The 27,110-nt window shown below is 52.5% G+C and overlaps 1 protein-coding gene across 1 annotated transcript in view; it reads left to right on the plus strand.

The window, feature by feature from the left end:
* Positions 1 to 27,110, plus strand: part of PGS1 (phosphatidylglycerophosphate synthase 1) — a 44,846-nt gene that overhangs the window by 11,350 nt on the left and 6,386 nt on the right. Inside the window, exons 4-10 of the mRNA XM_058562066.1 lie at positions 4,111 to 4,300; positions 6,907 to 6,984; positions 8,586 to 8,685; positions 9,564 to 9,753; positions 10,493 to 10,671; positions 13,044 to 13,565; positions 23,606 to 23,754. Of these exons, the coding sequence (XP_058418049.1) occupies positions 4,111 to 4,300; positions 6,907 to 6,984; positions 8,586 to 8,685; positions 9,564 to 9,753; positions 10,493 to 10,671; positions 13,044 to 13,565; positions 23,606 to 23,754 (1,408 nt within the window). The remainder of the gene's footprint in view (positions 1 to 4,110; positions 4,301 to 6,906; positions 6,985 to 8,585; positions 8,686 to 9,563; positions 9,754 to 10,492; positions 10,672 to 13,043; positions 13,566 to 23,605; positions 23,755 to 27,110) is intronic.

A 27,110-nucleotide genomic window follows, 5' to 3' on the forward strand; every position in this document is an offset into this window, starting at 1 on the left:
TCAGCAGTTGTTCTTCTCTCACTGTTTTGGTTTGGCTGATTGTTCTGCACTCAAGCCTTACTACCCTGCCCCATGCCTCTCATGAGTTGGGCTGGGGGGCAGTGCATGGTCCACTCTAGGACTGCCCCGTGGGCCAGGTGGTCTGTGCTATCCTCACTTGTGGTGGCCCCCAGCCCGGGGGCTCAGGAACAAGAGACTCAGTGCGTGCTCTCCTTAGTCAAGGCAGTTCAGATGTGGATTCCTCTTAGAGATGGTGGGAAGAAACTTTCCTCCCCTCCCTGCTGTACCCCCCTCCCTTCACACTCACTGTGCCCTACTAGAGTCACCCTCTATCCACCCTCCATATTCTCACCGCCCCCCCCCAGGACCCTCTCTGGGTGGAGGAATGGGGCCCCAGTGTGGGGGTCCTCAGTGCTTAGGCCCAGACCACTCCCTACCTAGTTCAGAGTATTTGATTACAAATTCCATGGGAAGCCTTAAACCACGTGGCTGAACCTTTACCCAGAGTCAGGTGTCCTGTGGGTGGCTGAAGTCTGCCCTCAGGAGAGGATGCCAGTCCCATTTCACTCAGCATTGCAGGCTGAGGGCCATTGTGCATTGTTGGTTTCTTTGTGTGTTGTTGCTGCCTCTGCTGCCAGCGGAGGGCTGGACGGTGAAGTAGCGCTGGCCTGAGCTTGAAGACCAGCCACCCCCTGCTCTGGCCTTGGCCCAGTTCGCTAAACTTCTCTGATATTCCTGGGTGAAGGAGTGGGCCTTCGAGAGGCCAGGTGGGCAGAACCTCATCTGGGCCCTTACCCCCTACCACTTCCTCCTCCCTATAACTAGAAATGGGAGCTAGATGGTATCTAGAAAGAGATGATTCAGGAAGCCCAGGTCTAGATGTGGAAATTCTGTGTGTACTGGTTTAGTTCTCTAAATGTGAGTGTGACAGCGCTCTGCTTTTTTTGGTAAAGTAACCACAGCTCCCTGCCTCCTTAGGTCTCCTGGGGGTTAGGGTTCTGACCTGGGACATGTGGTTTCTTGGTCAAGCTCCCTGGAGTGAGGGGAATTGCATGTGCAGGTGGTTGGCCACTGGAGACTGGGATTAGGGCACGGTAGGGGCTGCTGCCAGCATGGGGATACCTTTTCTGAGAAGATTCCCAGGAGTTTCGTTGTGGAAAGCGGGAACTAACCCCCATGGGGTTCCGGCTGAGGGGAAAGGAAAAAAATGGGCAGGCTCCTGAGAAGCCAGCAGTGTGCGCTCAGCAAGGGTTGCCGCCTCTGCCCTGATGGAGGAGCTTCAGCCAGGTCTTGAGTGTCGCCCTCCAGATGTGGCCTGGCCAGTGCTGTCATCATGGGGCCTTCATAAAACACTTTGCTCCTGGGGCCGGCCCGGTGGCGCAAGTGGTTAAGTGTGCACGCTCCGCTGCGGTGGCCCGGGGTTCGCCGGTTCGGATCCCCAGCACACACCGACGCACCACTTGGCAAGCCATGCTGTGGTGGCGTCCCATATAAAGTGGAGGAAGATGGGCACGGATGTTAGCCCAGGGCCAGTCTTCATCAGCAAAAAAAGAGAAGGATTGGCAGATGTTAGCACAGGGCTCATCTCCTCACAAAAAAAAATTAAAAAAAATAAAACACTTTGCTCCTTTCCAAAGCACCTTCCTCTTTGGGGATATAAAATTGCCGCTAAAGGGTTGGGTCTCCTCCACAATGAATCCCTGAAACCTAATTGGCTTTCAGCTCCTTCTCCTCTCTAACAAAAATAAACCTGTCAGTACACAGATTAAACAGGAAGCCAACATAAAAAAGCCCTCAACAGATCTTGGACTGAGGCCCTGGTGGAATGTTCCCAGGGAGAGCTGCCTGGCAGGGACGAGACCTGCCCAAGGTAGCCCGGGGCGCCCCAGCCCATCCCACCCTGAGCCTGCTGGGGCCTCTCGCCCGGGCAGGCTGGAGGTGACAGTGCACCCCGACACCTCTGTAGACTCTTGGTGTGTGTGTTCTCTGGACTGCCTGTTGCGACCCTCCTGGGTTTTTCTGGTGATGGTGGTTTTTGCCAGTTTCTGCGTCTCGCATTTGCTCACACCTCTCCTTGCCTGGAGCACCCCTCTCCCTGCTCCACTACCCCGGCCCCCGCATCCGCATTCCCTGTCTGAATCCTACCAAGTTTTCAAAGCCTGTTTGAAGGCAGGGTGTTGTAAAGGCTGCCCGGTAGTTCAGGTGTCACCAGCTGCCCTTTTTGATCACCCGAGGCACGTGCACTGTATATTTTGCCCTTTAATTAATTTTAGCATTTTCTCCTGTGTTGTTCTTAGATGGTTTCAGATGTGTAAGCTTGTGAGGCTACCAAGTTTGTGGGAGGCAGGGGCCGCGCCCGGTTCTTCATTTGTGCACTGCACGGTCCATAATAGGTGCTCACATGATGACTTGGATTGAGGCCCCAGCTGGCACTTGCCCTCTCCTGGGTTGCCATGTGCCAAGGAAGTGTTTCCTCATCTTCATTTTTGGGAGCTGTTGTGAGTCTCTTGGCCCAGAGGAAGGATGCGTGGGGACTGACTACATGGCCCAGGGCAGCGGGTGATGCCCTGGTTCTTTTTCACATGGTCTGAGAGATGATAAGTGCTGTGAGGCTGGGAGATAAGATGATCGTATGCTGCTGTGGGGTTTTCTACCTCGAACAGATGATGTTTAATTAATGAATATTAGACTTTAGGCCCCCTTTGGGGCTTCAAATTGATAGATTGTTGTGCAACTTTCTTGTTGTCTCGTGGTTTTTTTGTTGGTCTGAAGGATCTTTCCTCTCTGGAAGTTAGCCTTGAGCACAGCAGGAATATGGCCTACTGTTTGGGGAATCGAGGCAGCAATCCCTTATTTATGGGTCTATGCTTTTCATTTGCAAGCTGCTGCTCATTACCTGGAAGCCAGAGAAACTTAGCAAGCTGATGCCGGTGAGTGTGTCTTTAGAGGCAGCAAGAAAGGATGGTTGCTTTCTCCCCTCTGCCCTCTGAGGCCCATGGCGAGTCCCCGACTTCCCAGGATCCAGATCCAGAGAGCCAGTACCTTCCACCCATTGACTAAAGTTTTCTTGGCAGTGAATCGGCCGTGACAGACTGGTGGGCCTTCTGGGAAGCACAGCTGTGGGCCATCTGGCGTCTGTGTAGGGACATTTGCAAACCCTGGGAAGATTCAGCGCTTTATCATGAAGCAAGTAAATGAAATCATCTTCCTGGAATTTGTGGCCCTTCAGGCCTTGGGGTGTTTAAGCGTCCTTTCCCCAGAGTCCCTCTTGAGGCCATGGTAGAAGGTCATATCACATACTGAAGAGGATTTTCCTCCTGCTATTTGCTGGAATTCAGATTAGGGCCAGGCTTGTTTGGGGCGCTGGGTGTGCAGTCACTTCTCTCTTGGCCCCCGCAGATATTCCAGTCATCTGGCCGCAGAGATGTGTGTCCATGGGCAGGACCATGTTCACTGTGGTGTCAGCCTCAGTGGAGTGGAGCCGCTTCATGTGGTCAGACTAGTGCCAGCCAGAGATGGGCGTGACCCCCAATGAGAGTGTGTCCAATGGTGAAGGGGCAGTTGTCGTCACTGTGGGCACCTCTTGAGATGATCTCCTATTTCCCCAACCTTTTTCTGCTCCAGCTTTTCTCTCAATATCTGAGTATTAAAGAGAGAACTTTATCTTTCTGGGTCCTTCCCTGAATACAAGCCCTATTTATCTCATCAGTTGTACACCTGGGGGTCTGGGTTGCATCATCAGACTTATACCAGACTTGCCCTTGTTCTAGGTAGCCTTCAGTGGCTTTCTGCAGGTGGATGTTAGGGGGTGGCAGTATTAACCAGGCAGTGGTTTTTGTAGATTACCTGTGGCTGTGCTAAATTTGGAATTGTCTGGAATCAACTTAAAGTTTGGGGTTTATCTATAGGCATTGGCACTTTTCAAGTTGCTCAACTAGTAGGGGCTAAAGGAAAAATCCTTTTGTAGCGTTTGACTTGGGCTCATTTAAAATGAACTAGAAAATCTGAAATTGGCCCCTCCCCAAAATTCCCTCTTCTCCCCCAGTAGCTGAGAGAGACTTTTGAGGAAGTATTTGAGAAGTATGACCCTTTGCGTGTCTCTTTAACCAGGTCACCATGGCTGCTGTTGGGTCCTTTGCTGTCCCCGACTGTCCCCCAGGTCACTTCCCCTCCTTGCTGCCTGTGTCCAGAGGGCGTGCACAGGTTCCAGTGGATCAGAAACCTGGTTCCAGAGTTTGGAGTCTCCAGTTCTCACGTCAGGGTGCTTTCTTCCCCAGCAGAGTTTTTTGAGCTCATGAAGGTAAGTTGTGTCTAAGCGGAGAGGGAAAGACGTTTGAGTTAGAGGTTGGGGGCATAAGGTTGAGTGAGTCCCTGGCAGAAGCACCTTCTGTTCTGGAAGCTGTAGATGATTGCTCAGGTTATTCCTGTGGGTCTTGCCTGTCAGATTTCAGCTTCACAAATGGTTAAGTCAAGCCATGATCAGAAGTTCTCCTGCGTGGCTGATGTCTCAGTAGAGGAGCTTAGAGCATAGGGCAGTGAGGGTCAGGTCCTGCATTTTGGTTCCTTTGGACAGGTTGAGTCCCTCTGCTCCGTGTTAAAGGTGTAGACCACTAGGAGGGAGCTTAGTGAGGACATGTGGTCCACACGGGCACATCTCTGCTAAAGATGTCTGGGAAGTAGTGAACCATTATTCTAGTCAGGACAGATAGACCCCTGTCCCTGCAAACATCTCCAGAACACAGTAGCATCGTTTTGATAGACATAATATACAGGAAGTGAAGACCCAGATGACCTGCAGAGGGGATTTGATGTGTTGGGAGTGGCCGGAAGCCTCTCATTCAGTGAAGAGGCATCTAGAGATAACTGGAAAATTTGGATGTCTGGTTTTAGGCCTCATAGGTTTTTTTCTGTGACTCTGTTTAAAGTTTGTGCTTCTCTCTCCTGGTAGAGATACTAAACTTTGCATTTGTGGGGTTCAGCTTTCAATACATTACTCAGATGTACATGCCACGTCTAGTTACTTGAGGTTAAACTGCTAATTGGAATGAAGTAATTCAAGGCCAATTGATTTTTATTAACATGAACTCTCTGAGTTCATATTAACAGTGATGTTAGAATTAAGGTATGATGAGGTTAGACTGGCAGAATGCTGGGAGATAATAGGAAATATATGTAGAGATTGATTTTTCTACAGAATGAGCTCTAGTTCATGTGAATGCTTACACATTTTCTCTCCTTTTGCCATGTTGATCTGTAGATCCATGCTTAATTTCTGGCTGGCTCATTCCAGAACACAGTCTGTGTGTGTGTGCGTGCGTACGCACAGTCTCCCCCACTTCCTTGCACTGCTTGTTCTGCGTGTCCTTGTTTGTGCGGAACTGATGCTGAGGCTGTTTACTCTTTGCTCCTACTTGGTTCTCTGGTTGGCTTAAAGAAACAGGTTTTTCAAGGGAGCTTCTTCTCATTGTCCTGACCAACTCCGGGTAAATGACTGACTGAGTCTCCACGTGGTGATCCCCTGGCCAGGAGGCCGGGCCACGCTGCGCACCTACCCCTGCGCGGGTGGGGCTGTGGAGGCCAGGAAAGGCCTGCGGGGCTTGACCTGCAGGCCTGGAGGAAGCCGAGGCCTCCTTTTCCTGCCTTCTGAACTGAGTCGTGGGCAGATTCTCCCAGCACGTACTGCGCTGAGTGGGATGTGTTTCTTTTCGGGGCAAACAGAGCAGCCTGTGCTCCCTGAGAAAAGCAGCGTGGTTCTGCCTGGTCCCCGGGCCTCCTTACAGCTGAGGTTGCACCAGAGGACCCGGGTCCCACATGAACAGTCAGATGATCTAAATTGCCTTATACCTTATTTATTGTTTTCCTTTCTTCATAATCATCTTCCCCACAAGCATCCATGTTAATAAATAACAAAGCCAAGGAAGCAGCAAACATGGGAAATTCTTTTGTTTTTCCTTGCGTGTGAGCCTTTTCCCAGTGTGTTCACGTGTCTCAGTCAAGACGCTCCTCTTCCTCCGTTGACAGTGCAGGCTATGGGTGTGACATCCCTTCTTGGTGGGAAAGCAGGCGTGTGCCATGCTTTCTCCTCACTCCTCTCGCAAGGCCTTGCTTTCCTGTGTACCCTTCAGGAGCTTGACCTTAGGTTGTGCTGCGTTCTTTCTGCCCTTGCCACCTCCTCTGGGGCAGCGCCGCTTAGAGCTCCAGAGATGGGGTCAGTGTCCTCCTGGGGCTGGAGCAGGTCTAGGGAAAGGACACCGCCTGTTAGGACTGATGTGACGTGTCATCTTTGAATGTTGGTCTGTTCTGTGTGTACCTGAGAGACAGGTACCTGTCTCTCTGCATTTCAAAAGTAACATGTGCTCATTAAAAAACCCCAATCTTGCAGATGGGGGTAGAGCAGAGGGCAAGTTCGCACTTGTGCTCCCCTCCCCTAGCTCTGCTCCTCGGGGACGGTTCTTGGCAGTTTGGTGTGTGTTCTCCATGTCCTGTACACAAACACACATGCACGCGCGTGTGCGCACTCATGCGTACAGGTGAGTGAGGGGGTGTGAACAGTGGGAACATGGCTTGCATTCTGTTCGGTGACTTGCTTTTTGTCTCCCGGCGGTACATTGTGGACGTTCTTTCAGGTCGTATGCACAGAGCTCCCTCCTCCTCTAATGGCTGCGTTGTACCTCTAGTATGGTTAGGTCATGCTTCGCCTTCAGGCTGAGTATTTTACATTAGGATTGTGGGTCCTGATTTGGTAGGTTACCATACACATTTTGGACTTGCTGTAAATGTTAGTTGGTGAAGATACGGGATAATTCAGCTTGGATTGTTATTTGCCGCCAAGGTCAAAAGACTATATTTTCTCAGTGAACTGTGAAAATGATGATTGTGAGTTTTGAATTGTTTCTCCTCTTTCAGGGGCAGATAAAAGTCGCCAAGAGACGGGTTGTGATGGCATCCCTCTACCTGGGGACAGGTCCTTTGGAGCAGGAGCTGGTAAGGTTTAAGGGCAGATGGTCCTAGCAGCAGTAGTGAATCACCCTGAAACCTTATGGTTGCAGAGTACCTTGGAGTTGGGGCACAGCTGCCCTTCCTTGGCCTTCATCTCATGGCCAGCTCTTGTTCTCATTGCCCCAGATACCGAGGTGTGTCAGAAAGACTGGTGAGGGGGTGCAGGGAGGTCTACCCCTGGGCCTTCTGGCCTTGCTGGCCAATGTCGTCCTCACCCTGCACAGGGGTCCCTAGGCTACTCTGTCTGCCAGTCCAGGGCTGGGCAAACTGTGGCCCACAGGCCACGTCTGGCCTGCTCCCTGTTTTTGTATGGCCCGTGATCTAAGAATGGTTTTTACATTTTCAAAGGTTGGAAAAAAATCAAAAGAAAAATATTTGTGCCACATGAAAAGCATGTGAAATTCAAATTTCTGTGTCCATAAATAAAGCTTTATTGGAACATAGCCACTCTCATTCATGTATGTTTTGTCTGTGGCTGCTTTCTCCCCACAGCAGCAGAACTGAGTAGTTGTAACAGAAACCATCTGGCCTGCAAAGCCCCAAATATTTACTATCTGGTCCTTTACAGCAAAAGTTTTGTGATCCTGTACTAGACGAACTGGAGTGCAGGGCAGGCTGGCTGGCTGCTTTTGCTGAGAGCTGGTGTCAGGTGCCAGGTCTGCAGCCAGCCTTGTTCCCCTGGACTTGCTGTCGTGCCATACTTGTCATTTACCATGAGACGGGCACGGGTGGGAAGGAGCAGAAATCACCAGGTTTCTGCAAGGCGTGCTGCTTATGGTGTGAGTCCAGCGCAGGTTCTGGTGTGTGGGCGGAGTCCGTAGGTTGAGTTGAAGTGAGTCTCTGAATGAGGTCATTATGTTGTCTTAGTCTCTGGGATGGCTTTCTCCTCTGAGGTTGTAAAGTGGCCCATTGCCCACAGTAAGTGTTGTTTCTTGGTTCATCCTTGTTCAGAAACCCACAGGTAGGAGCTGGGAGACGGCAGGGTTGGGGTGTGGAGAATGAGGGGAAAGGTGAGTGAGCATAAGTGCTTCCACCCTCCTTTTCCTCTCTGAGGAGGGAGGCCGCCCTCTGTTTTTAGGACGTGCTCTGAGCTGCAAGCTTGAGAAGCCTGTTTGTTCTCCTGGGAAGAGAATGTTGTGTCAGACCCATGGAGAATGGCCGGTGGGCAGGTTGGGTCTCGGATTCATTCACTCAACAAGTATTTACCGAGTCCTTTCCACGTGTCGGGTACTGTGTGGTTTATGTCTGTGAGCATGATCTGGTGAAACGTGTGAGAGCTGGTGTGTTAGGGAGCATTTCCAGGAGTGGCAAGGTCCAGACCGCCCGGCGACATGCCTCTGGCCCTCAGACCCTTGGCTCCGCGAGGCCCAGGCTGGAGAGGGTGGCGTTTGGCGTCTTCTGGTTGCTGTTCCCGAGGCACTCTCGGATGAAGACGTTTCACAGCACTGGCTGCTGAACACTCGCATTGCGTGTGGGCGTTCAGAGAGGATGGTGGGGTGTCAGCTGACAGGTTGATTTGTCTTTTCTTACATAATCATCTTTTGGGATCTCATACTACTGTTCTTTCGGGGTTCTTTTCTTGATAGGTGGATTGCCTGGAAAGCACTCTAGAAAAGTCCCTCCAAGCAAAGTTTCCTTCAGACCTCAAGGTGTCCATTCTCCTGGACTTTACACGGGGCTCTAGAGGTAAGTCTGACGCACTCCCCGGCCCCGATTCTTCCTCTTTCAGAGCCTCTGTTTTAGGAATTACACTATTGCCTCCCCCATCCTCAGGGAGAGGCAAGGCTGTTTGAAGACCATCCAGGCTGGCCCAGGACTGCCTCAGGCCTGTTGGAGTCCTTCTGCAGCAAGTGACTGAAAGCCCAAGTAAACACAACTTAGGCAGAAAAGAGAATTGTTTTGACTCCTGAGACTGACCTGCTTCAGGCGAGTCTTGATTTGGGATTCAGCTGTGTCACCAGGACCCATCTCATGACTCTGCTTCCTCTGGGCTGACTTTGTTCTCAGGCTCCGTGTGGTGGCCTCTGGTGGCCCCAGGGGCGTCTTGCCATGGCATCTTGTCTATTGGAAGAGAGACTGCTTCCCTGATGGTCAGACCAGAGCTCCTGGGTGGCCTGCTGTGGGACATGCACCCGGTGCTCCTAGTGTCCTGACTGGCCCAGGCCAGGCCATGTGCCTGTGGAGCTGAGGGTGAGGGCTCAGGGTGGGCAGAGTCATCTTCACCCAGAGCAGAAATACGGAGAGTGGGGGTGAGGTGGTACCCCCAGGAGGAGGTTGGGTCTGGTTACTGGGAGGAGGGTGAACGGATGCTGGGGCTAAATGGGGCTAAAACAGCAGATGTCCACTGCATTGACCACCCCAGTCCTGCCCCAAGACGTGGCTGGTGTTCAGAACAGATTTAGTCCGAGCTCCTCTGGCTAGAAACAGCACCAGGTAGTCTGCCTAATTTGGACGGGCAGCACAGGTGAATGTGAGACCACGGTGAGTGGTTCCTCACTGGCAGGTTGGTCTCTTTCCTAGCGTGAGTCTCCCGTCCTTTTTCTTCTGCTCGCCCATGTATTCAGGTAGGAAGAACTCGCGCACAATGCTGCTCCCGCTCTTGCAGAGGTTTCCAGAACAGGTCCGAGTCTCCCTCTTCCACACGCCTAACCTCCGAGGACTGCTCCGGCTCCTGATCCCTGAGCGCTTCAATGAGACCATCGGCCTCCAGCACATTAAAGTGTACCTCTTTGACAACAACGTCATCTTGAGTGGGTGAGTTTGCTTCCTTCTCTCAAGGATCTCCCCTTAATATTCTTCAGGGTGGAAGTCAGCAGAACACAGAGAAGGGAAAATCCATCTCCTTAAGCCTTTGAGAACCCGCTTGTACGTTTTTAGTCTGGTTACCTCACTCTCTCGGTGTCTTCCATGGCACCACGTCTGCTGTGGAAGCTGGAAACCTACAAAGGGTGATTAAGAGATAGCCATGGTTTATTGAGCACTTGCTGTGTGCTAGCCACCACGCTAAGCCCCTTGTATGTATGTCTCGTTTGATTCTCACGGTGACACTGTGTAGTACTTTCCTCACTTTGTACATGAGAAACAAGAGATCAGAGAGGATGAATAACTTCATCAGGCAGAGCCAAAAAAACAAAAGAAAAAAAAGACAGAGTTGGGTGGAAATCCAGGTCTTTGGATTGCAAAGCACGGGACTGGTAACTAGCCCTGTGTGGTTAGTTGGCTTTGTAAGTGTGGCATCTCCTCTCTCAGCTGACTGTCAGCTCTGTGAGGGGAGGGGCTTTGTGGTTCTCTTTTTGGTGTCATCTTAGTGCTGTCTTGCCTTGTCTTTTGTGTGAGGTCCTGCTCAGTAGCTGTTTGTTAATTGGCTGCTGTTGTGTCCTGATCCGAGCTTGTCGCTCCCCTGCTCCTGCTGGTTAACCTGAGCCCTGGGTCAGCAGGGCCTGCTGTGACACACTCTTGCCTGAGTCCTCAGCTGCTGCTTTCCTTTCTGCAGTGCAAACCTGAGTGACTCGTACTTCACCAACCGCCAGGACCGCTACGTGTTCTTGCAGGACTGTCCCGATGTTGCGGACTTCTTCACGGAGCTGGTGGACGCCGTGGGGGACGTGTCCCTGCAGTTGCAGGGGGACGACACGGTGCAGGTGGTGGAGGGGATGGTGCATCCTTACAAAGGTAGGGTCCTGGGCTCTGCTGCCCTCCTGAGCTTGGCGGGAGTGGGGGGGCAGTGAGGGCTGAGGAGAGCACACTTTGGTGGCCTTACTGAGGGCTTGGGAGACTTGGGTGGCAGAGCCTCATTCTGCTTTTGTTTCTGAGGCCAGACAGATGTGACTCACTGGCCATCAGTCATGCTCTGCGGGTGAGAGAGCCAGCCCGGGAAGGTGGGGATATGGGCTTCGAGTCTGTGTGCCGGGGGAGTGAGCCAGCAGCCTGCCCTGCACTTACAGGAAGCAGCCTGCTAAATGGCTGCCCTCCTCAGGGCCAATTCCCCCCAGCTCTGTAGCACAGAGGCTCTGTGGCTCTCAGCTCCATTGAGGTCTGTGGCCTCCTGCCTGGAAAGTGAAATGGGAGAGCCCTCAGCTCTGCTCACTGGAAACATGCAAATCCTGGCAGCTAGTATTCCCGGGGGCATTTGCATTCCTGTGATTTCTGTGGCTGTGGCTTCCTGGTGGCCTTTAAGAAGGTCTGCTGCTGAATATGCAACAGTGTCAGCAATGTGGGGAAGGGGGACATCTCAGTCCATGTAAGGAGAAAAGCTCCCAAGGTCCCTGACCCAGAAGGGAAGCATCTAAGTACGGACACCTGGTGGAAGCCCTGTCCTGGGTGCCAGGGGAACGAACCATGGCATCACACGCACGTGATCTGTGCGCCTGCCCTGCCTGCTGCCAGCCTGGACGCTAGGTTATGACTATTATATACATATCTGTTTTTGTGAGGAAGATTGTCTCTGAGCGAACATCTGTTGCCAATCTTCCTCTTTTTGCTGAAGAAGATTGGCCCTGGGCTAACGTCTGTGCCCGTCTTTCTCTATTTTGTATATGGGATGCCGCCGCAGCATGGCTTGATGAGTGGTGTGTAGGTCCATGCCCAGGATCTGAACCTACAAATCCTGGGCCGCCAAAGCAGAACGTGCAAACTTAACCACTATGCCACTGGGCTGGCCCCATATATTTTGAATTTTATCAATAAAAGTTTTACAGAAATCTGTTTTTTCTCTTGTTATATGAGTACTTACATATTATCCTCAATTTTGCCGTTTGGCCCACAAAGCCTACAGTATTTACTGGCCCATACAGAAAACATTGGCTGAACTGTAGTCTAACTTAACAGGCCACACATGAATATGTAGAGAACAGGGAAGAATGAGAGTCAGCATGCTTAGGGGTCAGGTGGGAGCAACTGGGCAACACATGTGCTCAGGGGCCGAGGGTAGCTCAGAAGGAGCAGTCCCACAGCATAAGAGAACAGAGAGATGTAGGGACACTTACAGTCAAGACAACGTGTGGGAGGTGGCTTCCTCCTTCCCTGGTGGTTGCTGGTGTCAATAAGGGAGGATCTGTGCCCAGGCCGTGCCTTCTCTTTGTTCCGTAGCCCAGCCCTGAAGGCACTCAGGTGTGTGTGAGAGAGTCAGGATGACCAGGACAGCGGTCCTTCCTTCTTTCTCTTTTATTCTTGATCTGCCTTGCCAAAGGCTTACCAGCTGATTAGTCTTTTCAGAGAATCAACTTTTGACAGTGTTTTTGACAGTGATTCTGTTTTTGTATCATCGTTTTCATTGTTAATTTCTCTTTATAATTTCCTTCCTTATACTGTGTTTTTGGTTTTATCATGTGTTTTTCCCCCTAACTTCTTAAGTTGGATGCTTAGCTCAGTAATTTTCCGTCTTTTCTCGCCTAACAACAACATGTATGGTCATTTCTTTTCCCTTCAGTGTGTCTGGATAGCCACTTGTCACCAGTGTCTGGTGTCAGTACGAAGGGCCCTGAGCCTGCCTGTTCATGCTCTGTCCCAGAGCCTCCCCTGCACTGTCCTCAGCCACGTGAAGCCTGCCGTGTTGCGGTTGCGTCAGGCTTTGTGACTCTGTGGCTCGCTCTCCTTCTGTTCAGTGGTCCTTGCACGGGTCTTTGTTGATAAGTGTTCTCACTGAAGTCTAACACACAGACTGAGCGGTTGCAGGTGTGCAGTTTCTGTATGTGCTCGTAGCAGGTCCCCTCCCAGGCATCGCCCCCCAAGATGCCCGCTGTCCTGACTTTGGTTGCCCTCAGTTAGTCTTGCCTGATTTTGAGCTTTGTCTAGTGGAATTGGTAGAGGCCTTTTCACTCCCCCCCCACCCCAGTGCAGGCCCCTTGTGGCAAGGTCCTTTCTCGGGCATTTCTGTCCGCAGAGGAGCCTCACTCGGGGCCTGGTGCTCAATGGAAGCGTGTTCAGTAGATGATCAGTTGTGGCATGTGTGCTAGGTTGTCGTGTGTTGTGTCTCCTGTGCTGGGCCGCGGTCCAGAGCCTCCATTTCTCTGCCATTTACTCCTCTTTCCCGTGTCTCTGTCTAGGTGACTGGGCTGCATATTGCAAGGCAGCCAATAAGAGGGTTATGGATGTGATCAACTCAGCCAGGACCCGCCAGCAGATGCTGCATGCCCAGACCTTCCACAGTGATTCCCTTTGGACCCAGGAAGACACAGAAGCTGCTGGTGACCAGAGGCCAGCCCCTGACACCTGGATTTACCCACTGATCCAGATGAAGCCCTTTGAGATTCAGATTGACGAGATTGTCACCGAGACCCTGCTGACAGAGGCCGAGCGAGGCGCTAAGGTCTACCTTACCACCGGCTACTTCAACCTGACCCAGGCTTACATGGACCTGGTCTTGGGCACGCGGGCCGAGTACCAGATCCTGCTGGCCTCCCCAGAGGTGAACGGTTTCTTTGGGGCTAAGGGGGTGGCAGGTGCCATCCCTGCCGCCTACGTGCACATCGAGCAGCAGTTCTACAGTGAGGTGTGCAGCCTGGGGCAGCAGGAGCGGGTCCAGCTGCAGGAGTACTGGCGGAGGGGCTGGACGTTTCATGCCAAAGGTATGCAGCTGGAGGACTGCCCCCAACAGGGGACAGCCTGGTGTGGGGAGGTGCCCCCACTCTCCTGGCTCACTTGTTAGCACCCGTGGTGCCCTGCACCTGCCTGTTAGGGCTCTGCCCCTTCTCCTGTTTTGTCTTCGCAATAGCCCTGCGGGCGTGTCACATCCTATTGAAGTGCATTTCAGTTATGCAGAATCTCTCACTTTTATGCACCAAAAACTTGTAAACTCATATCATTTGAGTAGCTGTTTTAGAAAATGTACACAACCTCTCTCCTCAGAGAGATGACCTCTCTCCTTGACCTTTGGATGTTCCCCATGTGGGCCGTGCCCTTCTCAGGGACAGAGGAGTCATTAGGGATCAGTTATTTGGCATTAGACAGCCCAGTTTTTCTGTCTTTTCCTCACCATTGCTGGGTTTTTTTGGTATATGCCAATCCTCCACTTTTTTTTTTATAGCAGAGAAAATCGAGGCTATATACTTATAACACATACATGTTATAAGTACCCACCAGTACTTATAACAGTACTGCCCAGAAATGGTCGTAGTCTGAATTGCATGTTTGTTATGCTCCCTCTCAGGCAATTGTATGCATCCAGGGAGCAGCCTACCTGTGGTATAATCCCAGCTGCGTGATCCAAGATGTGCATAAATGAGTTTAAAACCTTGTGCTGAGAGCAGGATTATCTCCGCTGCTTCTTGGTGTCTGTGAGTGCACCGACCTCCAGCGGTGTGACTGCTCCTCTCTGATGCTTGGGGAAACTGCACAACCAAGTTGGTTAGTCCTGTGCCTAAGGAAGCATGAACAGTGCAGGGGCCCCTGGGCCACAAGTTGAGTGCACGGCTTTTCTGACTTCTCCTTGGTGGTTCAGAGGCCTGTTTTGCTCCTGTGCTGGTCCTGGAGGCTTCTGGAAGAGCTGAGCGAGGGAGGAGGGGGTGCTGTTGCCTCGAACTCCCATCTCAGGTGGGGAATCCAGGCTGCAGACTGCCGTGACCACTCATCTGTGTTGTCTAGACTTGAGGTCGTCTTCAAACCCTCAGGTTGAACTCTTTCTTTTTCTTTTTTTAAAATTTTATTTATTTATTTTCCCCCCAAAGTCCCAGTAGATAGTTGTATGTCATAGCTGCACATCCTTCTAGTTGCTGTATGTGGGCCGCGGCCTCAGCATGGCCAGAGAAGCGGTGCGTCGGTGCGCGCCCGGGATTCGAACCTGGGCTGCCAGCAGCGGAGCGTGCGCACTTAACCGCTAAGCCACGGGGCCGGCCCTGAACTCTTTTTCTTAAACCAGTGGTTTTCATCTGGGGATACGTTGTAAGAAATACCGAAGCCCAGGCCACCCTAGACCTCCTGAGTTCAGCTCTCTGGGGTTTGAACCCAGCATGGTATTTTTAAAAAACTCCCCAGGAGATTCTGATACCTTAAGAACCACTGTTATAGCTTAGAATGGTGACGCTTGTGGCCTCTTGGGTGGTTCCCGCTTCCTACTGTGACGCCCACATGCCTGCTCAAGCAGGTGGCATTGTTTGGTGTGGGAAGGGAGCTACCTCATTGTACTGAAGGGCCGATCCCAGCGTGTGCCATGGGCTAAGCCAGGCTGGTGGTCAGATGTCTCAGGCAGGCAGGGCCAACCCGTGGGGTAGTGTGGAAAGTATTTTAGAATTGGCTTTGTTACTTCTGAGAATAACAACAGTGTCTAGGGGTGGGGTATTGAAGACAGAGCTGGACAACGGGAGAAGCTTTGAGCATTGGAGAGGATGTATATGTACGTGTGTGCCTGGGGAGCTGCACAGAGGCACGTCTAGATGGTGCTCACTCCTTGTCTGCTCTGTGGCTGGATTGGTAAAAGATCCCTTTTCACTTTGGGCCCCCCGGCTCAGCCTGGCCCATCAGTTGTGACTGTGCTGTGGGTTGTTTCCCTGAAGCTGTGCTGATAACATGCAGTGACTCCCCGGTTACCGTTGAAACAGAAACACCCAACCGGCTTTTCCAGTGCGTCTCGCCTTTTCCCGGACTGGCATGCTCCTGCCGCTCCCTCCTTCCCACCCTCCTGTGGGTGGGGTCCTGCAATCTGAGTGCTAGATCAGTGGGGAAGGTTAGGAATCCCAGGACTCACGTGTTTGCGTGTGTGTGTGAGAGAATGGAGGAGGAGGTATGTGGAGAGGGGCTTGTTGTAAGCAGAGGGGGCTTCACCCTAAAGCCAGGAGCCAGAGGTCAGAGATCATTCAGTGCTAAAGTGAGAGGCCAGGGTCCTTTCCTGTTTAGTGGCTGTGATTGATAGTGGGGGTCTTAAGTCTGCCCCTTTTCTGGCTCATCTCTTGATGGTCACTTCTCCCAAAGGTAGTCTAGGAGAGACGCAGCCTTTGTTGGATAAGCAGGCAGCCCAGATGGTGGTGTGGATTTGGATGGTTGGAGCAGTGGACCATTGACTGTGTACCCTCTGCAAGGCCCGTGCTGGGTACAAGTGGTGTGTCTGTTTGGGTGTGCCTGTGTTTGGGCCCCAGAAAATTCCTGCCGATGGCTGAGTAGCCGATACCATGATTCCCTTACCCAAGTTCCTGCAGGACAGGCCTGGGCCGATCTCAGCTACTCATGAGAAGCCGTTGGGCAAGGGGAATGAGCTGGGATGCTGTGTTTGTTGCTTCCACATCCTTGCGCCTTGGACAGCATTCCCTTTGTCAGCACTGCACACCCTGTGGAGTTAGGCACCAGGAGGCTCTGCAGACTGACTGTGTGTTGAACCTGCTGGTGGCCCCATGAGTGTGGTGATGCAAGGAAGCTCTGCCTGGTCCCTGCCTTTGGGAAGCTAGATGGGGAGCCTGCCCCATGGGCTAGATGGGGAGCCTTCTTGTGGGAAGTGATCACACCAGTCAACAGGTGCCAGTGGATAGCGGTTCAGGCCAATGACAGGAAATTCTAAGGGCTGGGGTATATTCTTTAGTATTTTCTGTCTTATCAAGTATTGTGGGGAATATGGAGCAGTAGCTCAGATGACTTGTTGGGAAGATCGTTATATGGAAGCTACTTGCTGAAGCCGTGCTGGTTCTGTTCTCTGGGCTGGGTAGAGACATGCCTCATGGGCATACTTTGCTGATTTCTTAGCAGACTTAAGTATATATCACATTTTAATAAATGGAGCTGCTTCAAAGAACCAGAAGAACCTTCCACTATTTAAGGCATGTACTAGAGACTTCTTTTGCAACACGGTTTATCTGTTTAGTTTTTATTTATATTTTGTGAAAGATGCTTATTCAGAATACTAAGGAGACCCCATGTATGCATGATTTGGTGGAGAGGTTACCAGACTTGGAGTCTCAAAGCCTGGTTCTTGGCCCAAGTTCATTTTTGGCAAAAGAGGAGGGATGTGGTTCAACTTCCGTGTAAAATGGGGCGATGGCGCTGGGTCATGCTCAGGAGAGAACGTGACGTGCGTTCGAGTTTCTGTAAAATGACCACGCGGTTCGTAGGTAAGAAGAGGCACCCTGGGGGTCATGGTGTGGGCTCGGAAGCGCACAGGCAGAGGGGCTCTGTGCGTCGTAGGCAGATGACTGGTCGACGGGCAGTGGGTCCTGGATCCCTGGTGAGGCGAGGCGGCCTCCTTACCTGTCCTTCTGTTGCTGCTCTCCCTGGGGGTCAGTGAAGGAGGACACTGAAACCAGTGTACTTTCTTGGCCTCTGGAGGGGCCATTGAGGGGTGCGGGTTGGGTGGGGGTCCATGTTAGACCCCAGTCAGCTGGTGGTTCTTCTGATTCATGGTTTGTCAGTGTCCTGTTGCCTGGCCCTGCTCCTTACCCAGTAGGCGTGGTGGGACAGGGTTCTGGGAGCCGGGATGGCATTCGGACTCCAATGGGAAGTACCTTGAATGCCACAGGAGACTCACTTGAGATGCTGAGGATTTTTTTTTTCATATCTTCTTTCATTTATTGTACAGATATTAGGTGCCAGGCACTGCACTTTCCATGTGTTAGCTCATGTAATAATTTTTTTTCTTATCACTGAAAGTTCATACCCTTTTATTTATTTGTTTTTTAATGACAGTTTTTTAAGAGAAGTTTTAGGTTCACAGCAAAATTGAGTGGAAGGTACAGAGATTTCCCATGTACCTCCTGCACCCACACATACATAGGCTCCCCTATTATCAACATCCTGCACTAGAGGGTGCATTTGTTACCATTGATGAACCTGCACTGACACATCATGTCACCCAGAGTCCACAGTTTACACTAGGGTTCATCCTGGTGTTGTACATTCTCTGGGTTTGGACAAATGTGTAATGATGTGAATCCACCCTACAGTATCATACAGAGTAATTTCACTGCCCTAAAAGTCCTCTGTGCTCCGCCTGTTCATCCTTCCCTCCCCTTACCCCCTGGCCACCACTGATCTTTTTACTGTCTCCGTAGTTTTGCCTTTTCCGGAATGTCATACAGTTGGAATCATATAGTTTGTAGTCTTCAGACTGGCTTTTTTCACTTAGTAATATGCATTTAAGGTTCCTCCGTGTCTTCTCATGGCTTGGTAGCCCATTTCTTTTCAGTGCTAATAATATTCCCTTGTCTGGATGGGCCATGGTTTATTTATCCACTCACCTACTGAAGGACATCTTGGTTGCTTCCAGGAATTCCCCTTTTAAACCTAGTCCTGGTCAAGAGTAGGGCCTGGGGGCCGGGAGCAGAATGGCTTTGTCAGCAGTTGTAAGCACTGTGTCTGCCATGTGCCAGCCAACTAACCTCTCGAGGTCCTGAGAGGCAGTAACTTCAGGGGAGCCTGAGTGAGTGTGAGGTATGTCAGGCCTAGTCCTCACGTCTTATCAGCTTCCTGCTCCCTGGACAGGAGTGGGCTAGAGAGGTGGTGCTCTCCTATCAGGGGACTTCTTGCTGGGAGCAAGAAACACGCAAGTTTCCAGGCCTTGCCCCAGCCCCAGCCCTTCAGACAGGGGCCAGTCTATGCTGGGGGGACACGGGCTATGCCTGCGGGCGTGCGTTTTGGGGAAGGATCACAAAATGAGTTTTAAGATGTAGACTTGGATTTCATCTGGATGCAATATTCTAGTGTTAGCAGCTCAGTGTGTGTGGCTAGGGCGGGGCAGGGCCACTGGATTAAGAGATTTCTGGCTCATGCTGACAGAGGAATCTGTTAATGATTGTGAGAATTGTCACTATTTTTACTGCCTTCCTGATAGGCTGTTTGGCATAGCGCCCAAAGGTGAACTCGAGATGAGAGCTGGGGCAGCTCCACCCTGTTTGCCCAGGGCACACGTGGGGCAGCTCTCACCTGAGAACTGGCAGGTGTGCTCCAGGGGCAGTGCTGTGCAAACTACTCACCTTAGACTGAAGCATGCCCCAGCCTCCGGGCCTCTTGGAGTGTTCAGTGCTGTTCTGGTGTCAGAACAGGTAGATGCTTATCCATCTGAGGACAGGACCGTGATGTCTTCTGTCCCCTCTTGTTTTCACAGGGATCTGAGAATCCTCTGAAATTTATTGCAAAATATTGTAGGGGAGGTGAGGGCGGGCTGCGTAAGTTTGAATTTTTCTTGGAGAGATCTTCAGAGAAGCCCTCTAGCCTGAGATGTTCACGAGCTCCTGCTTCAGATCCTCAAAGCTTTTTTATACCTAATGCAATCCTCATTTGTTGAAAGAGGCATTATTCTCCTTACATTTATTTTACTCAAACAAATATTTATGGCATGCCTGCTGTGTGCCAGGCAGCATGCAAAGCATTGGGAAGAAATCACTGGGGACAGGACAGGCTGATGCCCTGCCCTCCTCAGGCAGACAGTTTCATGGGGAGCAGACAATAAGCAGCTGAATCTGTTCAGATACAGTGTCAGGTGCTGCAGGGGAAAGGGTTCTGAAGAAGACTAAAGCAGGAGAGGAGATCCAGGCTCGGGGGCTCTTTAAGATGGGAGGGTCAGGGAGGGCCCGTCTGAGGAGGTGATATGGAGCAGAGACCTCGGGCAGGAGAGGACTGGGTGGAGGGAACAGAACTGTGAGGCCCCGAGACCACACTAGGCTTGAAGAGCAGCACGGGGCCAGCGTGCCTGGAGTGGAGCTAGGAGGCTGGCAGTGGTGGGCAGTGAGATTGGAGGTGGCCAGGGCCCGTCGGAAAGGGCTCAGAGGCCGTGGCGAGCAGTGCTGCGGGGAGCCTTTGAGTCTTCTGGTTTGCCCTTTAGAATGATGCTGGGACTGAGTGGAGAAGGGGTGTAGGCACGCGCAGAGCAGAGGCAGGTGTCCGCCTGTCTGAAGAGGAGGCCTGGAGCATGGAGCAGGTTGTCTCGTGTCAGAGCTGAGAAGCAGCAGAAGTCTTGGGACTCCAAGTCCAGCCCTCTTCTGTGCCCGTAGCGTGCCCATGTCATGGTGAGAGGCAGGGCCCCCACTCTGCTGGCACCCCGCGCAGTGGGGCTTCTCCCTGCCCTGTGAACCGCCCGCATTCAGTCCGCTCCTGAGCTGTCGTTCCTGCTGCAAAGTCTCTCCTTGCGCTGGCAGTTCCTGGAATGGGAGAGATGTTGGGCCCAAAGGTCAGGCCCCGGGATGAGGAGTTGGGACTCGATAAAGGTTTATGGCCAGGCTGGGGAGTGTTGTGTTTCCCGACAGTGAGTCTCTGCCCTGGGGGTCTCACCCTCTGTGTGTTCTCACTCCAGGGTCCTGAGCTGCAGTGCTGGTGTGAACCTGAGCGAGGGATGACGCAGAGCTCAAAAGGGCCTTTTGATGTCCTCTCCCCAAGTGGAAACTTCCCAGCTGTCCTAAGGGCACAGACCAGTGGCTAAACACTCCTGACTTACATCTAGAAGGCCTGTTGCCCATGGCTGCCCGGCCTTCCAGAGCTCTCTGGGGCTGTGGGCTCTGTGTGGAGCGGCCTGTAGCGCCACGTGGCATCCCTCTCTGGGCTTCCCGCGCTGCACTAACACTGTCTCATTGAGGCTTACCATTGGGTGTTGGTCTCGCCATTTATGGTCTTTATCTTTTTTTTGATGGAGAAAGATTGCAGTGCAAGTTAGACTACAGGGGTAGCTGGTGGGGTTATTGCAGGCCTTACCAAGTGGTCAGTAGATTAACCATGTGTTACCTCTTTAATCCCAAACGCTCACCTCAAGTCCAACATGGGCCAAAGAGGAAAGAAGCTGAGGGAGGCAGAGGGGGCAGGGAAGAGAGAAAAGACAAGGAATAGGTGTATATGATGCATGCTCAACGGGGTGATAGTGCCCCAGGGAAGGGAGGCTGGCTCTTGGGGAGGGTGCTGAGAAAATCTTAGTCTTGTGATCTGTAAAGCATGGGTATACATACGTACAGTACACAGACAGATATGCAGCGTGTCCTTGATAGTAACATTTCATTCAAGGGGTGGCGATTAGGAAAAACGGGTCTAAAAAAGCTCCTTTGGGGGTCAGTAATGAAAACAGGTTGAGAAGCAGTGGTCCATGTGGGGGAGCTGTCGGAGTGGGCTGGAGAAGGGCTGCCTGCCTCTGATGGCTGACCCCTAGGTTGCCTTGTGAAGGAGTGATCCGTGTTTAGGCAGATTTTACAAATAAAAAGTATGGGTAAGACCAGGCCCCTCTAAGCTTTCCCACCAGACCCTGGGGTCCAGGAGCCTTGGATGGAGACAGAGTAATGGTGGCATGGTTCACATCAGCCTTAACCCATGTCACCGCGTGTGTGTCAGGCCTCCCTGCTCCAAGCTCTCACCTGTCCCCTCTCCTGGCAGGCTCTGGAGAGCTGGCTAGACAAGTAGCACTGAGCAGACCCAGTGTTTTTAAGGGGCTGATCTTGGCATCACAGGAGTGGGAACAGTACCAGCAGGGGGTGAAGCTGTTGCCTTTCTTCTGAGGCGGGTGGAGATCTGCCCCCACCTTGTCCCTCCTGGCCCCAGGCTTTGTGGAGAGGTGGGGGGTGTGCTGAGCCTAGTACAGATAGAGGGCCATTACTGCAGAAGACAAGGCTCGGCCGTTTTGCTTGGATCTCCTTGGGCATCTGGAACAGAGTGCCAGGAGCCAGCCTGCTCACCCCCATGGTCTCTTGACACAGGATAAGGTGGGCCATGTGGTTGTCTGCACGGCAGTGGCCCGCTGGGGCGGTACAGTTGATCGGGGAGTACAGTTGATCGAGCGATACACAAAGGCAAGCAAGTGGCTTTGATGTGGCCCCTGTGTGTGTGTGTGGGGGGGGCAAGCACATTACAGGAACAAGCAGCAGAGCGTCGTCATCTCTTACCCAAGATGTTCTTGGAAATGCTCTTGCTCTGAGTGAGAATTAGGAAATGGCCTTCTATTTTAGGAGCTTGGTGTGTGTTACATGTTGTTGATTCGCTTGTGATGATCATGCGCGCCTGTGGGCCCTATGAAAGGGTCATGTTGGCAGAGGAGAGACCGACGGTGGTGGGAGGGCATGAGGAGGCCGGCACTGAGCAGGAGAGCCAGACCGACTTGGTCACACTGACGTTATGCTGGGTTTCCTGGGCTAGGTGTTCTATTTTTTTTGTGAGGAAGATCGGCCCTGAGCTAACATCTGCCAATCCTTTTCTTTTCGCTGAGGAAGACTGGCCCTGGGCTGACATCCGTGCCCATCTTCCTCCACTTTATATGGGACACCGCCACAGCATGGCTTGACAAGCGGTGTGTCGGTGCGTGCCCGGGATCCGAACCCCGGGCTGCCGCAGCAGAATGTGCGCACTTAACTGCTACACCACCGGTCCAGCCCCAGTGGGCTAAGCGTTCTTGGTGCTGGTGAGGGTGCAGTGTGAAGGAAAGGACCAAGGCCAGGCCCAAGTCTGGGTCCTGTAGGACAAAGGAAGTCAAGAGCAGCAGATGTCCTTGGGAGGTTAGGTTTGGGGAATGGTCTTTTTAGGAGAAGTCGTTCTGATGGGAGCTGGTCTGTGAAAGCAGGCCCTGTAACTCGGGGGAGGGGACGGAGCATGGGCAACAGGGTGCAAAGCAGAGGACTGTCAGGTGACATTTTAGGATTCTGAGAGAATCTACGACCTTTGTTACAGAAATGTCGCCATGGTGTTGTCCGAGACAGAGAGTTCCCAGGGCAGGGGGATGAAGCAGGACCCACTGCCACACGGCTGCTCATCCTGGGCCTGTTTTTTCTCTGACTGTAACACAGCTGGCTCATTTCCTAGCAAAGAAGGGGAAACAGTGTGCTCTGGACAGAAACTCACAGGGCCCTTAGGTTGTCTCCTCCATTGGCTTCTAGTGGACTTTGGCTGTCCAGCCTGGAAGTCCCTGAGTGCCCAGCAGGGACTCTAACTTCTAGCGCCCCTTTGGGCTTCACAGTCTTTTATGGTGTGTCAGTAGCCTGAAAGAGGGAGAGTGGCTGTCCCTCTAGGAAGGGCCCAGCTTGTCTTCAGGTGGATACGGAACGGAGTAGACCTGTTCTTACCAAGCGCCTTTGTTCCCCTGTATCACAGCCCCACATCTGCTGGCTTAGATAGAAAGGATTGCGCTTCCCTAGCCTGCCATCTTAGCATGACAGTGGCTTCTTTCCTGAGAAGGTAGGAAATGAACTCTTACAGGCTCAGTGCTCATGGAAGGGTGATGGAGCCTCTGGCTAGAGTGGGCTACAGGTTCCCATGGCCAGGATATGGCTGGGGCAGTTCAGAGAGCGGAGATTAGAGGCCCTGAACTCTCTGGGAGGGGCTCTGGTTAGCATTCGGGGGGATGTAAGAGCAGAATCTGAGCACAGGCATCACCAGGTTCCCTTTAAGAACTCACTTCTCATCAAGTTTGGGAACAGAGGCCCAGCGTGCAGTGTGGCAGAAGAAAGAGGAGCCATCCCACTGAGCCATCCCGGGGCCACCGGGCCGCCGCACAGACCCGCGATCCCTGCACCCCAGCAGCACCTGGGGCTGGGGCAGATGTGCCTGGAAGTAGCCTAGGGTGGAGAGCAAGTCCCATTTTAGCCTGTCCTCTCGGGCTGCAGTGGCTGTCTTATTCCCAGCAAGCCCAGTGGCAGGCCACTTTCCTCTTAGGTTGAGATGAGGTGTGGAGAGGCTCCCGGCAGATGTTGTTCTCATTTCCTGTCTGCACGTTTCCTTTTCCCTGCAGGCCTCTGGCTGTACCTGGCAGGGAGCAGCTTGCCCTGTCTCACGTTGATTGGCTCTCCTAATTTTGGGTACAGGTCAGTTCACCGGGACCTGGAGGCCCAGATTGCCATTGTGACGGAGAGCCGGGCCCTGCAGCAGCAACTTCACCAGGTTAGTTGGGGCAGTGGGATTTCCTGGGGTGAGTGGGGGTGTAGCTGGGTGCCCAGCCTGCCCGTGTTGCCATGTCGCCTGAGAGCTGTCTCCCGCCATGGTCTCCTGCCCGGGACTGAGAGCAGAGTGAGAAAGAACTGGAGTCCTCACAAGTCGGCTGGGGTAGGAATGGCCAGTCCTGAAAGAAACATGCTGCAGGGCCACCCTTTGAAGCCGAGTGCCCTTCTGACTGCTGCGGCCTTCTTCCCCTGCAGGGGCTGCTTCCTGGAGGGGCTCTCGCTCCACATCCTGGGGAACTTGTGCTTTCCCCTCACGGGAAGAGAACACTGTTTTCTCACTGGGATAGGAATATAGCGGTAGTTCCCAACCTCCTCTAAGAATGCAGAGCAACTATGAAAGGGTGCAGAGGGGTACGCAGGACCTGGGCCTGCTAGGGAAGAGCTTCAGGCAGCATCCGGTCATTTCTGAAAAAAACCCTCGCAAGGAGGTGCTTCAGAGTCGGGGGAAGGACAGGCCGGAGGGAGGTTTGCCACCCAGGCAGAAAGGGCATTCAGGGAGCCAGTGTCTTTGCAAGTAAAGACAGAGAAGCCAGAAAAAGAGCCAAACTTGCAAAAGAACCCGGAGTGCCAGTGCAGAGGCAATTCACGGAGAACTCAGGGACTTAACGGGCTCTGACACTCCCGTGCACAGATTTCTGTGCCCTTGAATCAAGATGCACAGTTCTTTTGCACTGATAATTTGGATTCTATTTATTTTATTTCAAAGTTGTTTCACTTGGTAATGATCTGGTTTGGGATTGAATATACAGGAGGTGGTGGAAAGAGTGCCTGGAGGCGTGCCTGGCCAGGAGCAGGGTCCCCTCACGGTGTGTTTGCAGGGTCTGCAGGGGGTGATGTGTGGGACCAGACGGAAGCTCGTGGGCTGCCTCTGCCTCCCACGCATGTCGGGGACGGTGATTGGGCAGGCAGGTTCTGCTTTCCTTGCGGAGTGCTGGTGTCTTGGGATTTCTGTGTTGTTTTTCTCATGCTCATGGTTTTGGTAGGATTTCTTTCCTTGCAGCCATGGGAGGGAGAGGGCAGGCATTCTTCCTGAGAGGGGGAAACGGGACCTGAGAGGAAGCCTCACTAGCTTTGGCTGGCTCGGCACGTTGGTGTGGACTGGTGATTGAGCGCAGGTGGCCCACTGAGGACCCTCCTGCTCCCCTTGGAGACTTCCCAGGGTGTCTGGTCGGGTCTGTGCTCTCAGCCATTTGGAATTCTGGAGAGCAACCCTTTCTCCTGAGCCAGGGCTGGAGGGTTACAGGGGTTGGGGCCTTGAGCCCCATGCCACTGGCCGGCTAGTGATCCACCAACAGGTCCAGAGAAGCAGGGGAGAGAACCCCATTTCCTCGCTGAAGTAGGAATGCCGTGGTCTCGGCCCTCCTTCCATGACAGTAGGATTTTATTTTCTGTTGAGAGAATAATAGAAAGTTATGAGTTCGTTAGTGCTCTTCCGTGAATTTTGTACTGGATTACCTGTAGGAGTGCTGACAGACTTCTGCGAGGGCAAGCCCAGTGCCCATGTGTATGGAACCTAGACGATGCTTTAGGCTCATGGACTGGCGACCTTTACAACACAGCCTTTCCATGGAAGGTGCCAGCTTCCCGCCTGAGTCATGGGATACAGATAACACTGCTGTAGGCCAGCCCTCAGGAGCTTCAGCTGTTGACTTTGTTAAGCTTTTATTCTCCAGTGTTTGGGAATTGCTGTTGCGAAATTGTTGGAGCCTTTGTTGATGGACGAGGAAACGGTAACTGCCTTGTTCTCTGGGATCTGCCTCCTGCGATCTGGGAATCTTGTCAGTGACTGAGTGGGGCCTTGGTGCCGGGAAGGGCTCACGATAGGGGCGAGAGGAAGTGGCAGCGGTCGTGCTCTGGGTGGCCAGTGGGAGAATCTGGTCTGCTCAGCAGGTTTATTGCCATAGTGAGGCTTCCAGCAAATGACTGAGGAAGCCCCCACAGCTGAGGTTCCAGTAGGGGACAGCTGGCCTTGGAACTAGGCCGGCGTGAAAGGTGTAGACCTGCAGCTTTCAACGGCCAGGTCTCCTGGACTTTTGCCTCAGTTGCAGGGAGAGCTGGGTTTCCATAGACGCCTAGATGGTGAGGTTCTGGCCTAGGTCAGTAGAGAGTAGTTAGTGTGAACTGGCCTTGGGCCAGGATGAGGTCTTCATGCATCTGGGTTGATTTAGGGGAGCAGGCCTGTGCTGGGGTCCTGGTACTGGCTGCTCTCCCCCACTTCCTGAGTAAGGGGACTGAACCCACATCCTGGATCTTGAGAAAAGCTGGGCCGATTGTGGTCAGCAGCTGCTTTCCCAAATGACATATTTGGGATATTTTCTTTTTCTTCCCAAACCTGAATCCCAGGGGTTTTTGATTGTGGGACGGTGGCAGTTCATGCTACTGCAGCTCTTCAGTTCTTTAGAGGCATGTTGATTTCTGTGCCTTTGAAATGCAGAAATGCATTTCCAGATAATTCTGCCTATACACTTATATACTGGGACTACAGCCACCCTCCGGGGAGGCCCGTACGATGCCTAAGCCTGGGACTGCCCAGCCACACAACGTCCCCACAGCCCAGAAAGTCCCTAAAAGCCCGCCTGCGTGGCTCCCTGCTCTCAGAAGCTGCCTCTGGAGTTCTCCTTGGGATACAGGGAAGGGCCCCATTCGTATCACATTGGGCACTGGGAATGGGGAGATATTTTTATCAGAATCCGAAGTCCCTCCCTGCACTTAGTACGCACAATAAAAACTGAAAGCTTCCTGGTTTTGTTCGGAGAGCACGGTTTCCCACTTGTGACCCCAGAGCGACTCCCTTGAACAGCACTGCGACCTTGGTCAGCTGACTTCCTTCTCCATCCCTGTTGTGGAGTCTGTGAAGAAACTTAAGTGTTTCTGGTAATTTAATTGAAATCTTGGCTGCGTATTCATTTGAAAACATAAAGCTGGAGCTGGGTCTGTGGAGACTTCTGCAAACCAGCCCCCCGAGACCAAAGCTGGCTCCTCTGTCAGGCACATCTAGCCAGGGAGGGAGTCCTTCGCAGCAGCAGTTAGGAGGCTGGAGGATTAGAGCTGGGATGGAAAAGTCTGCTCGGGTCGGAAGTGCCGCGTGGACTCAGGCCTCGAAAGCGCCGGGTTCATGACAAAGATAGTGTGAAAAATGTGCAGGAAGAAATGAAGTCCAGGCACTTGATTTCCCCACCCTTGACGGGAAAAGCAGTGGACAAATTCTGTAGTGTTCTGGAGGGCAAGGTGTCCTCCGTCCCGTTCTCGCTGGGTCAGAGGAGTTGGCCAGGGAGGCGTCTTCCTTTCTGCCCCCGG

The sequence above is a fragment of the Diceros bicornis genome, chromosome 18 (genome assembly GCF_020826845.1).
Source record: "Diceros bicornis minor isolate mBicDic1 chromosome 18, mDicBic1.mat.cur, whole genome shotgun sequence".
NCBI lineage: Eukaryota > Metazoa > Chordata > Mammalia > Perissodactyla > Rhinocerotidae > Diceros > Diceros bicornis.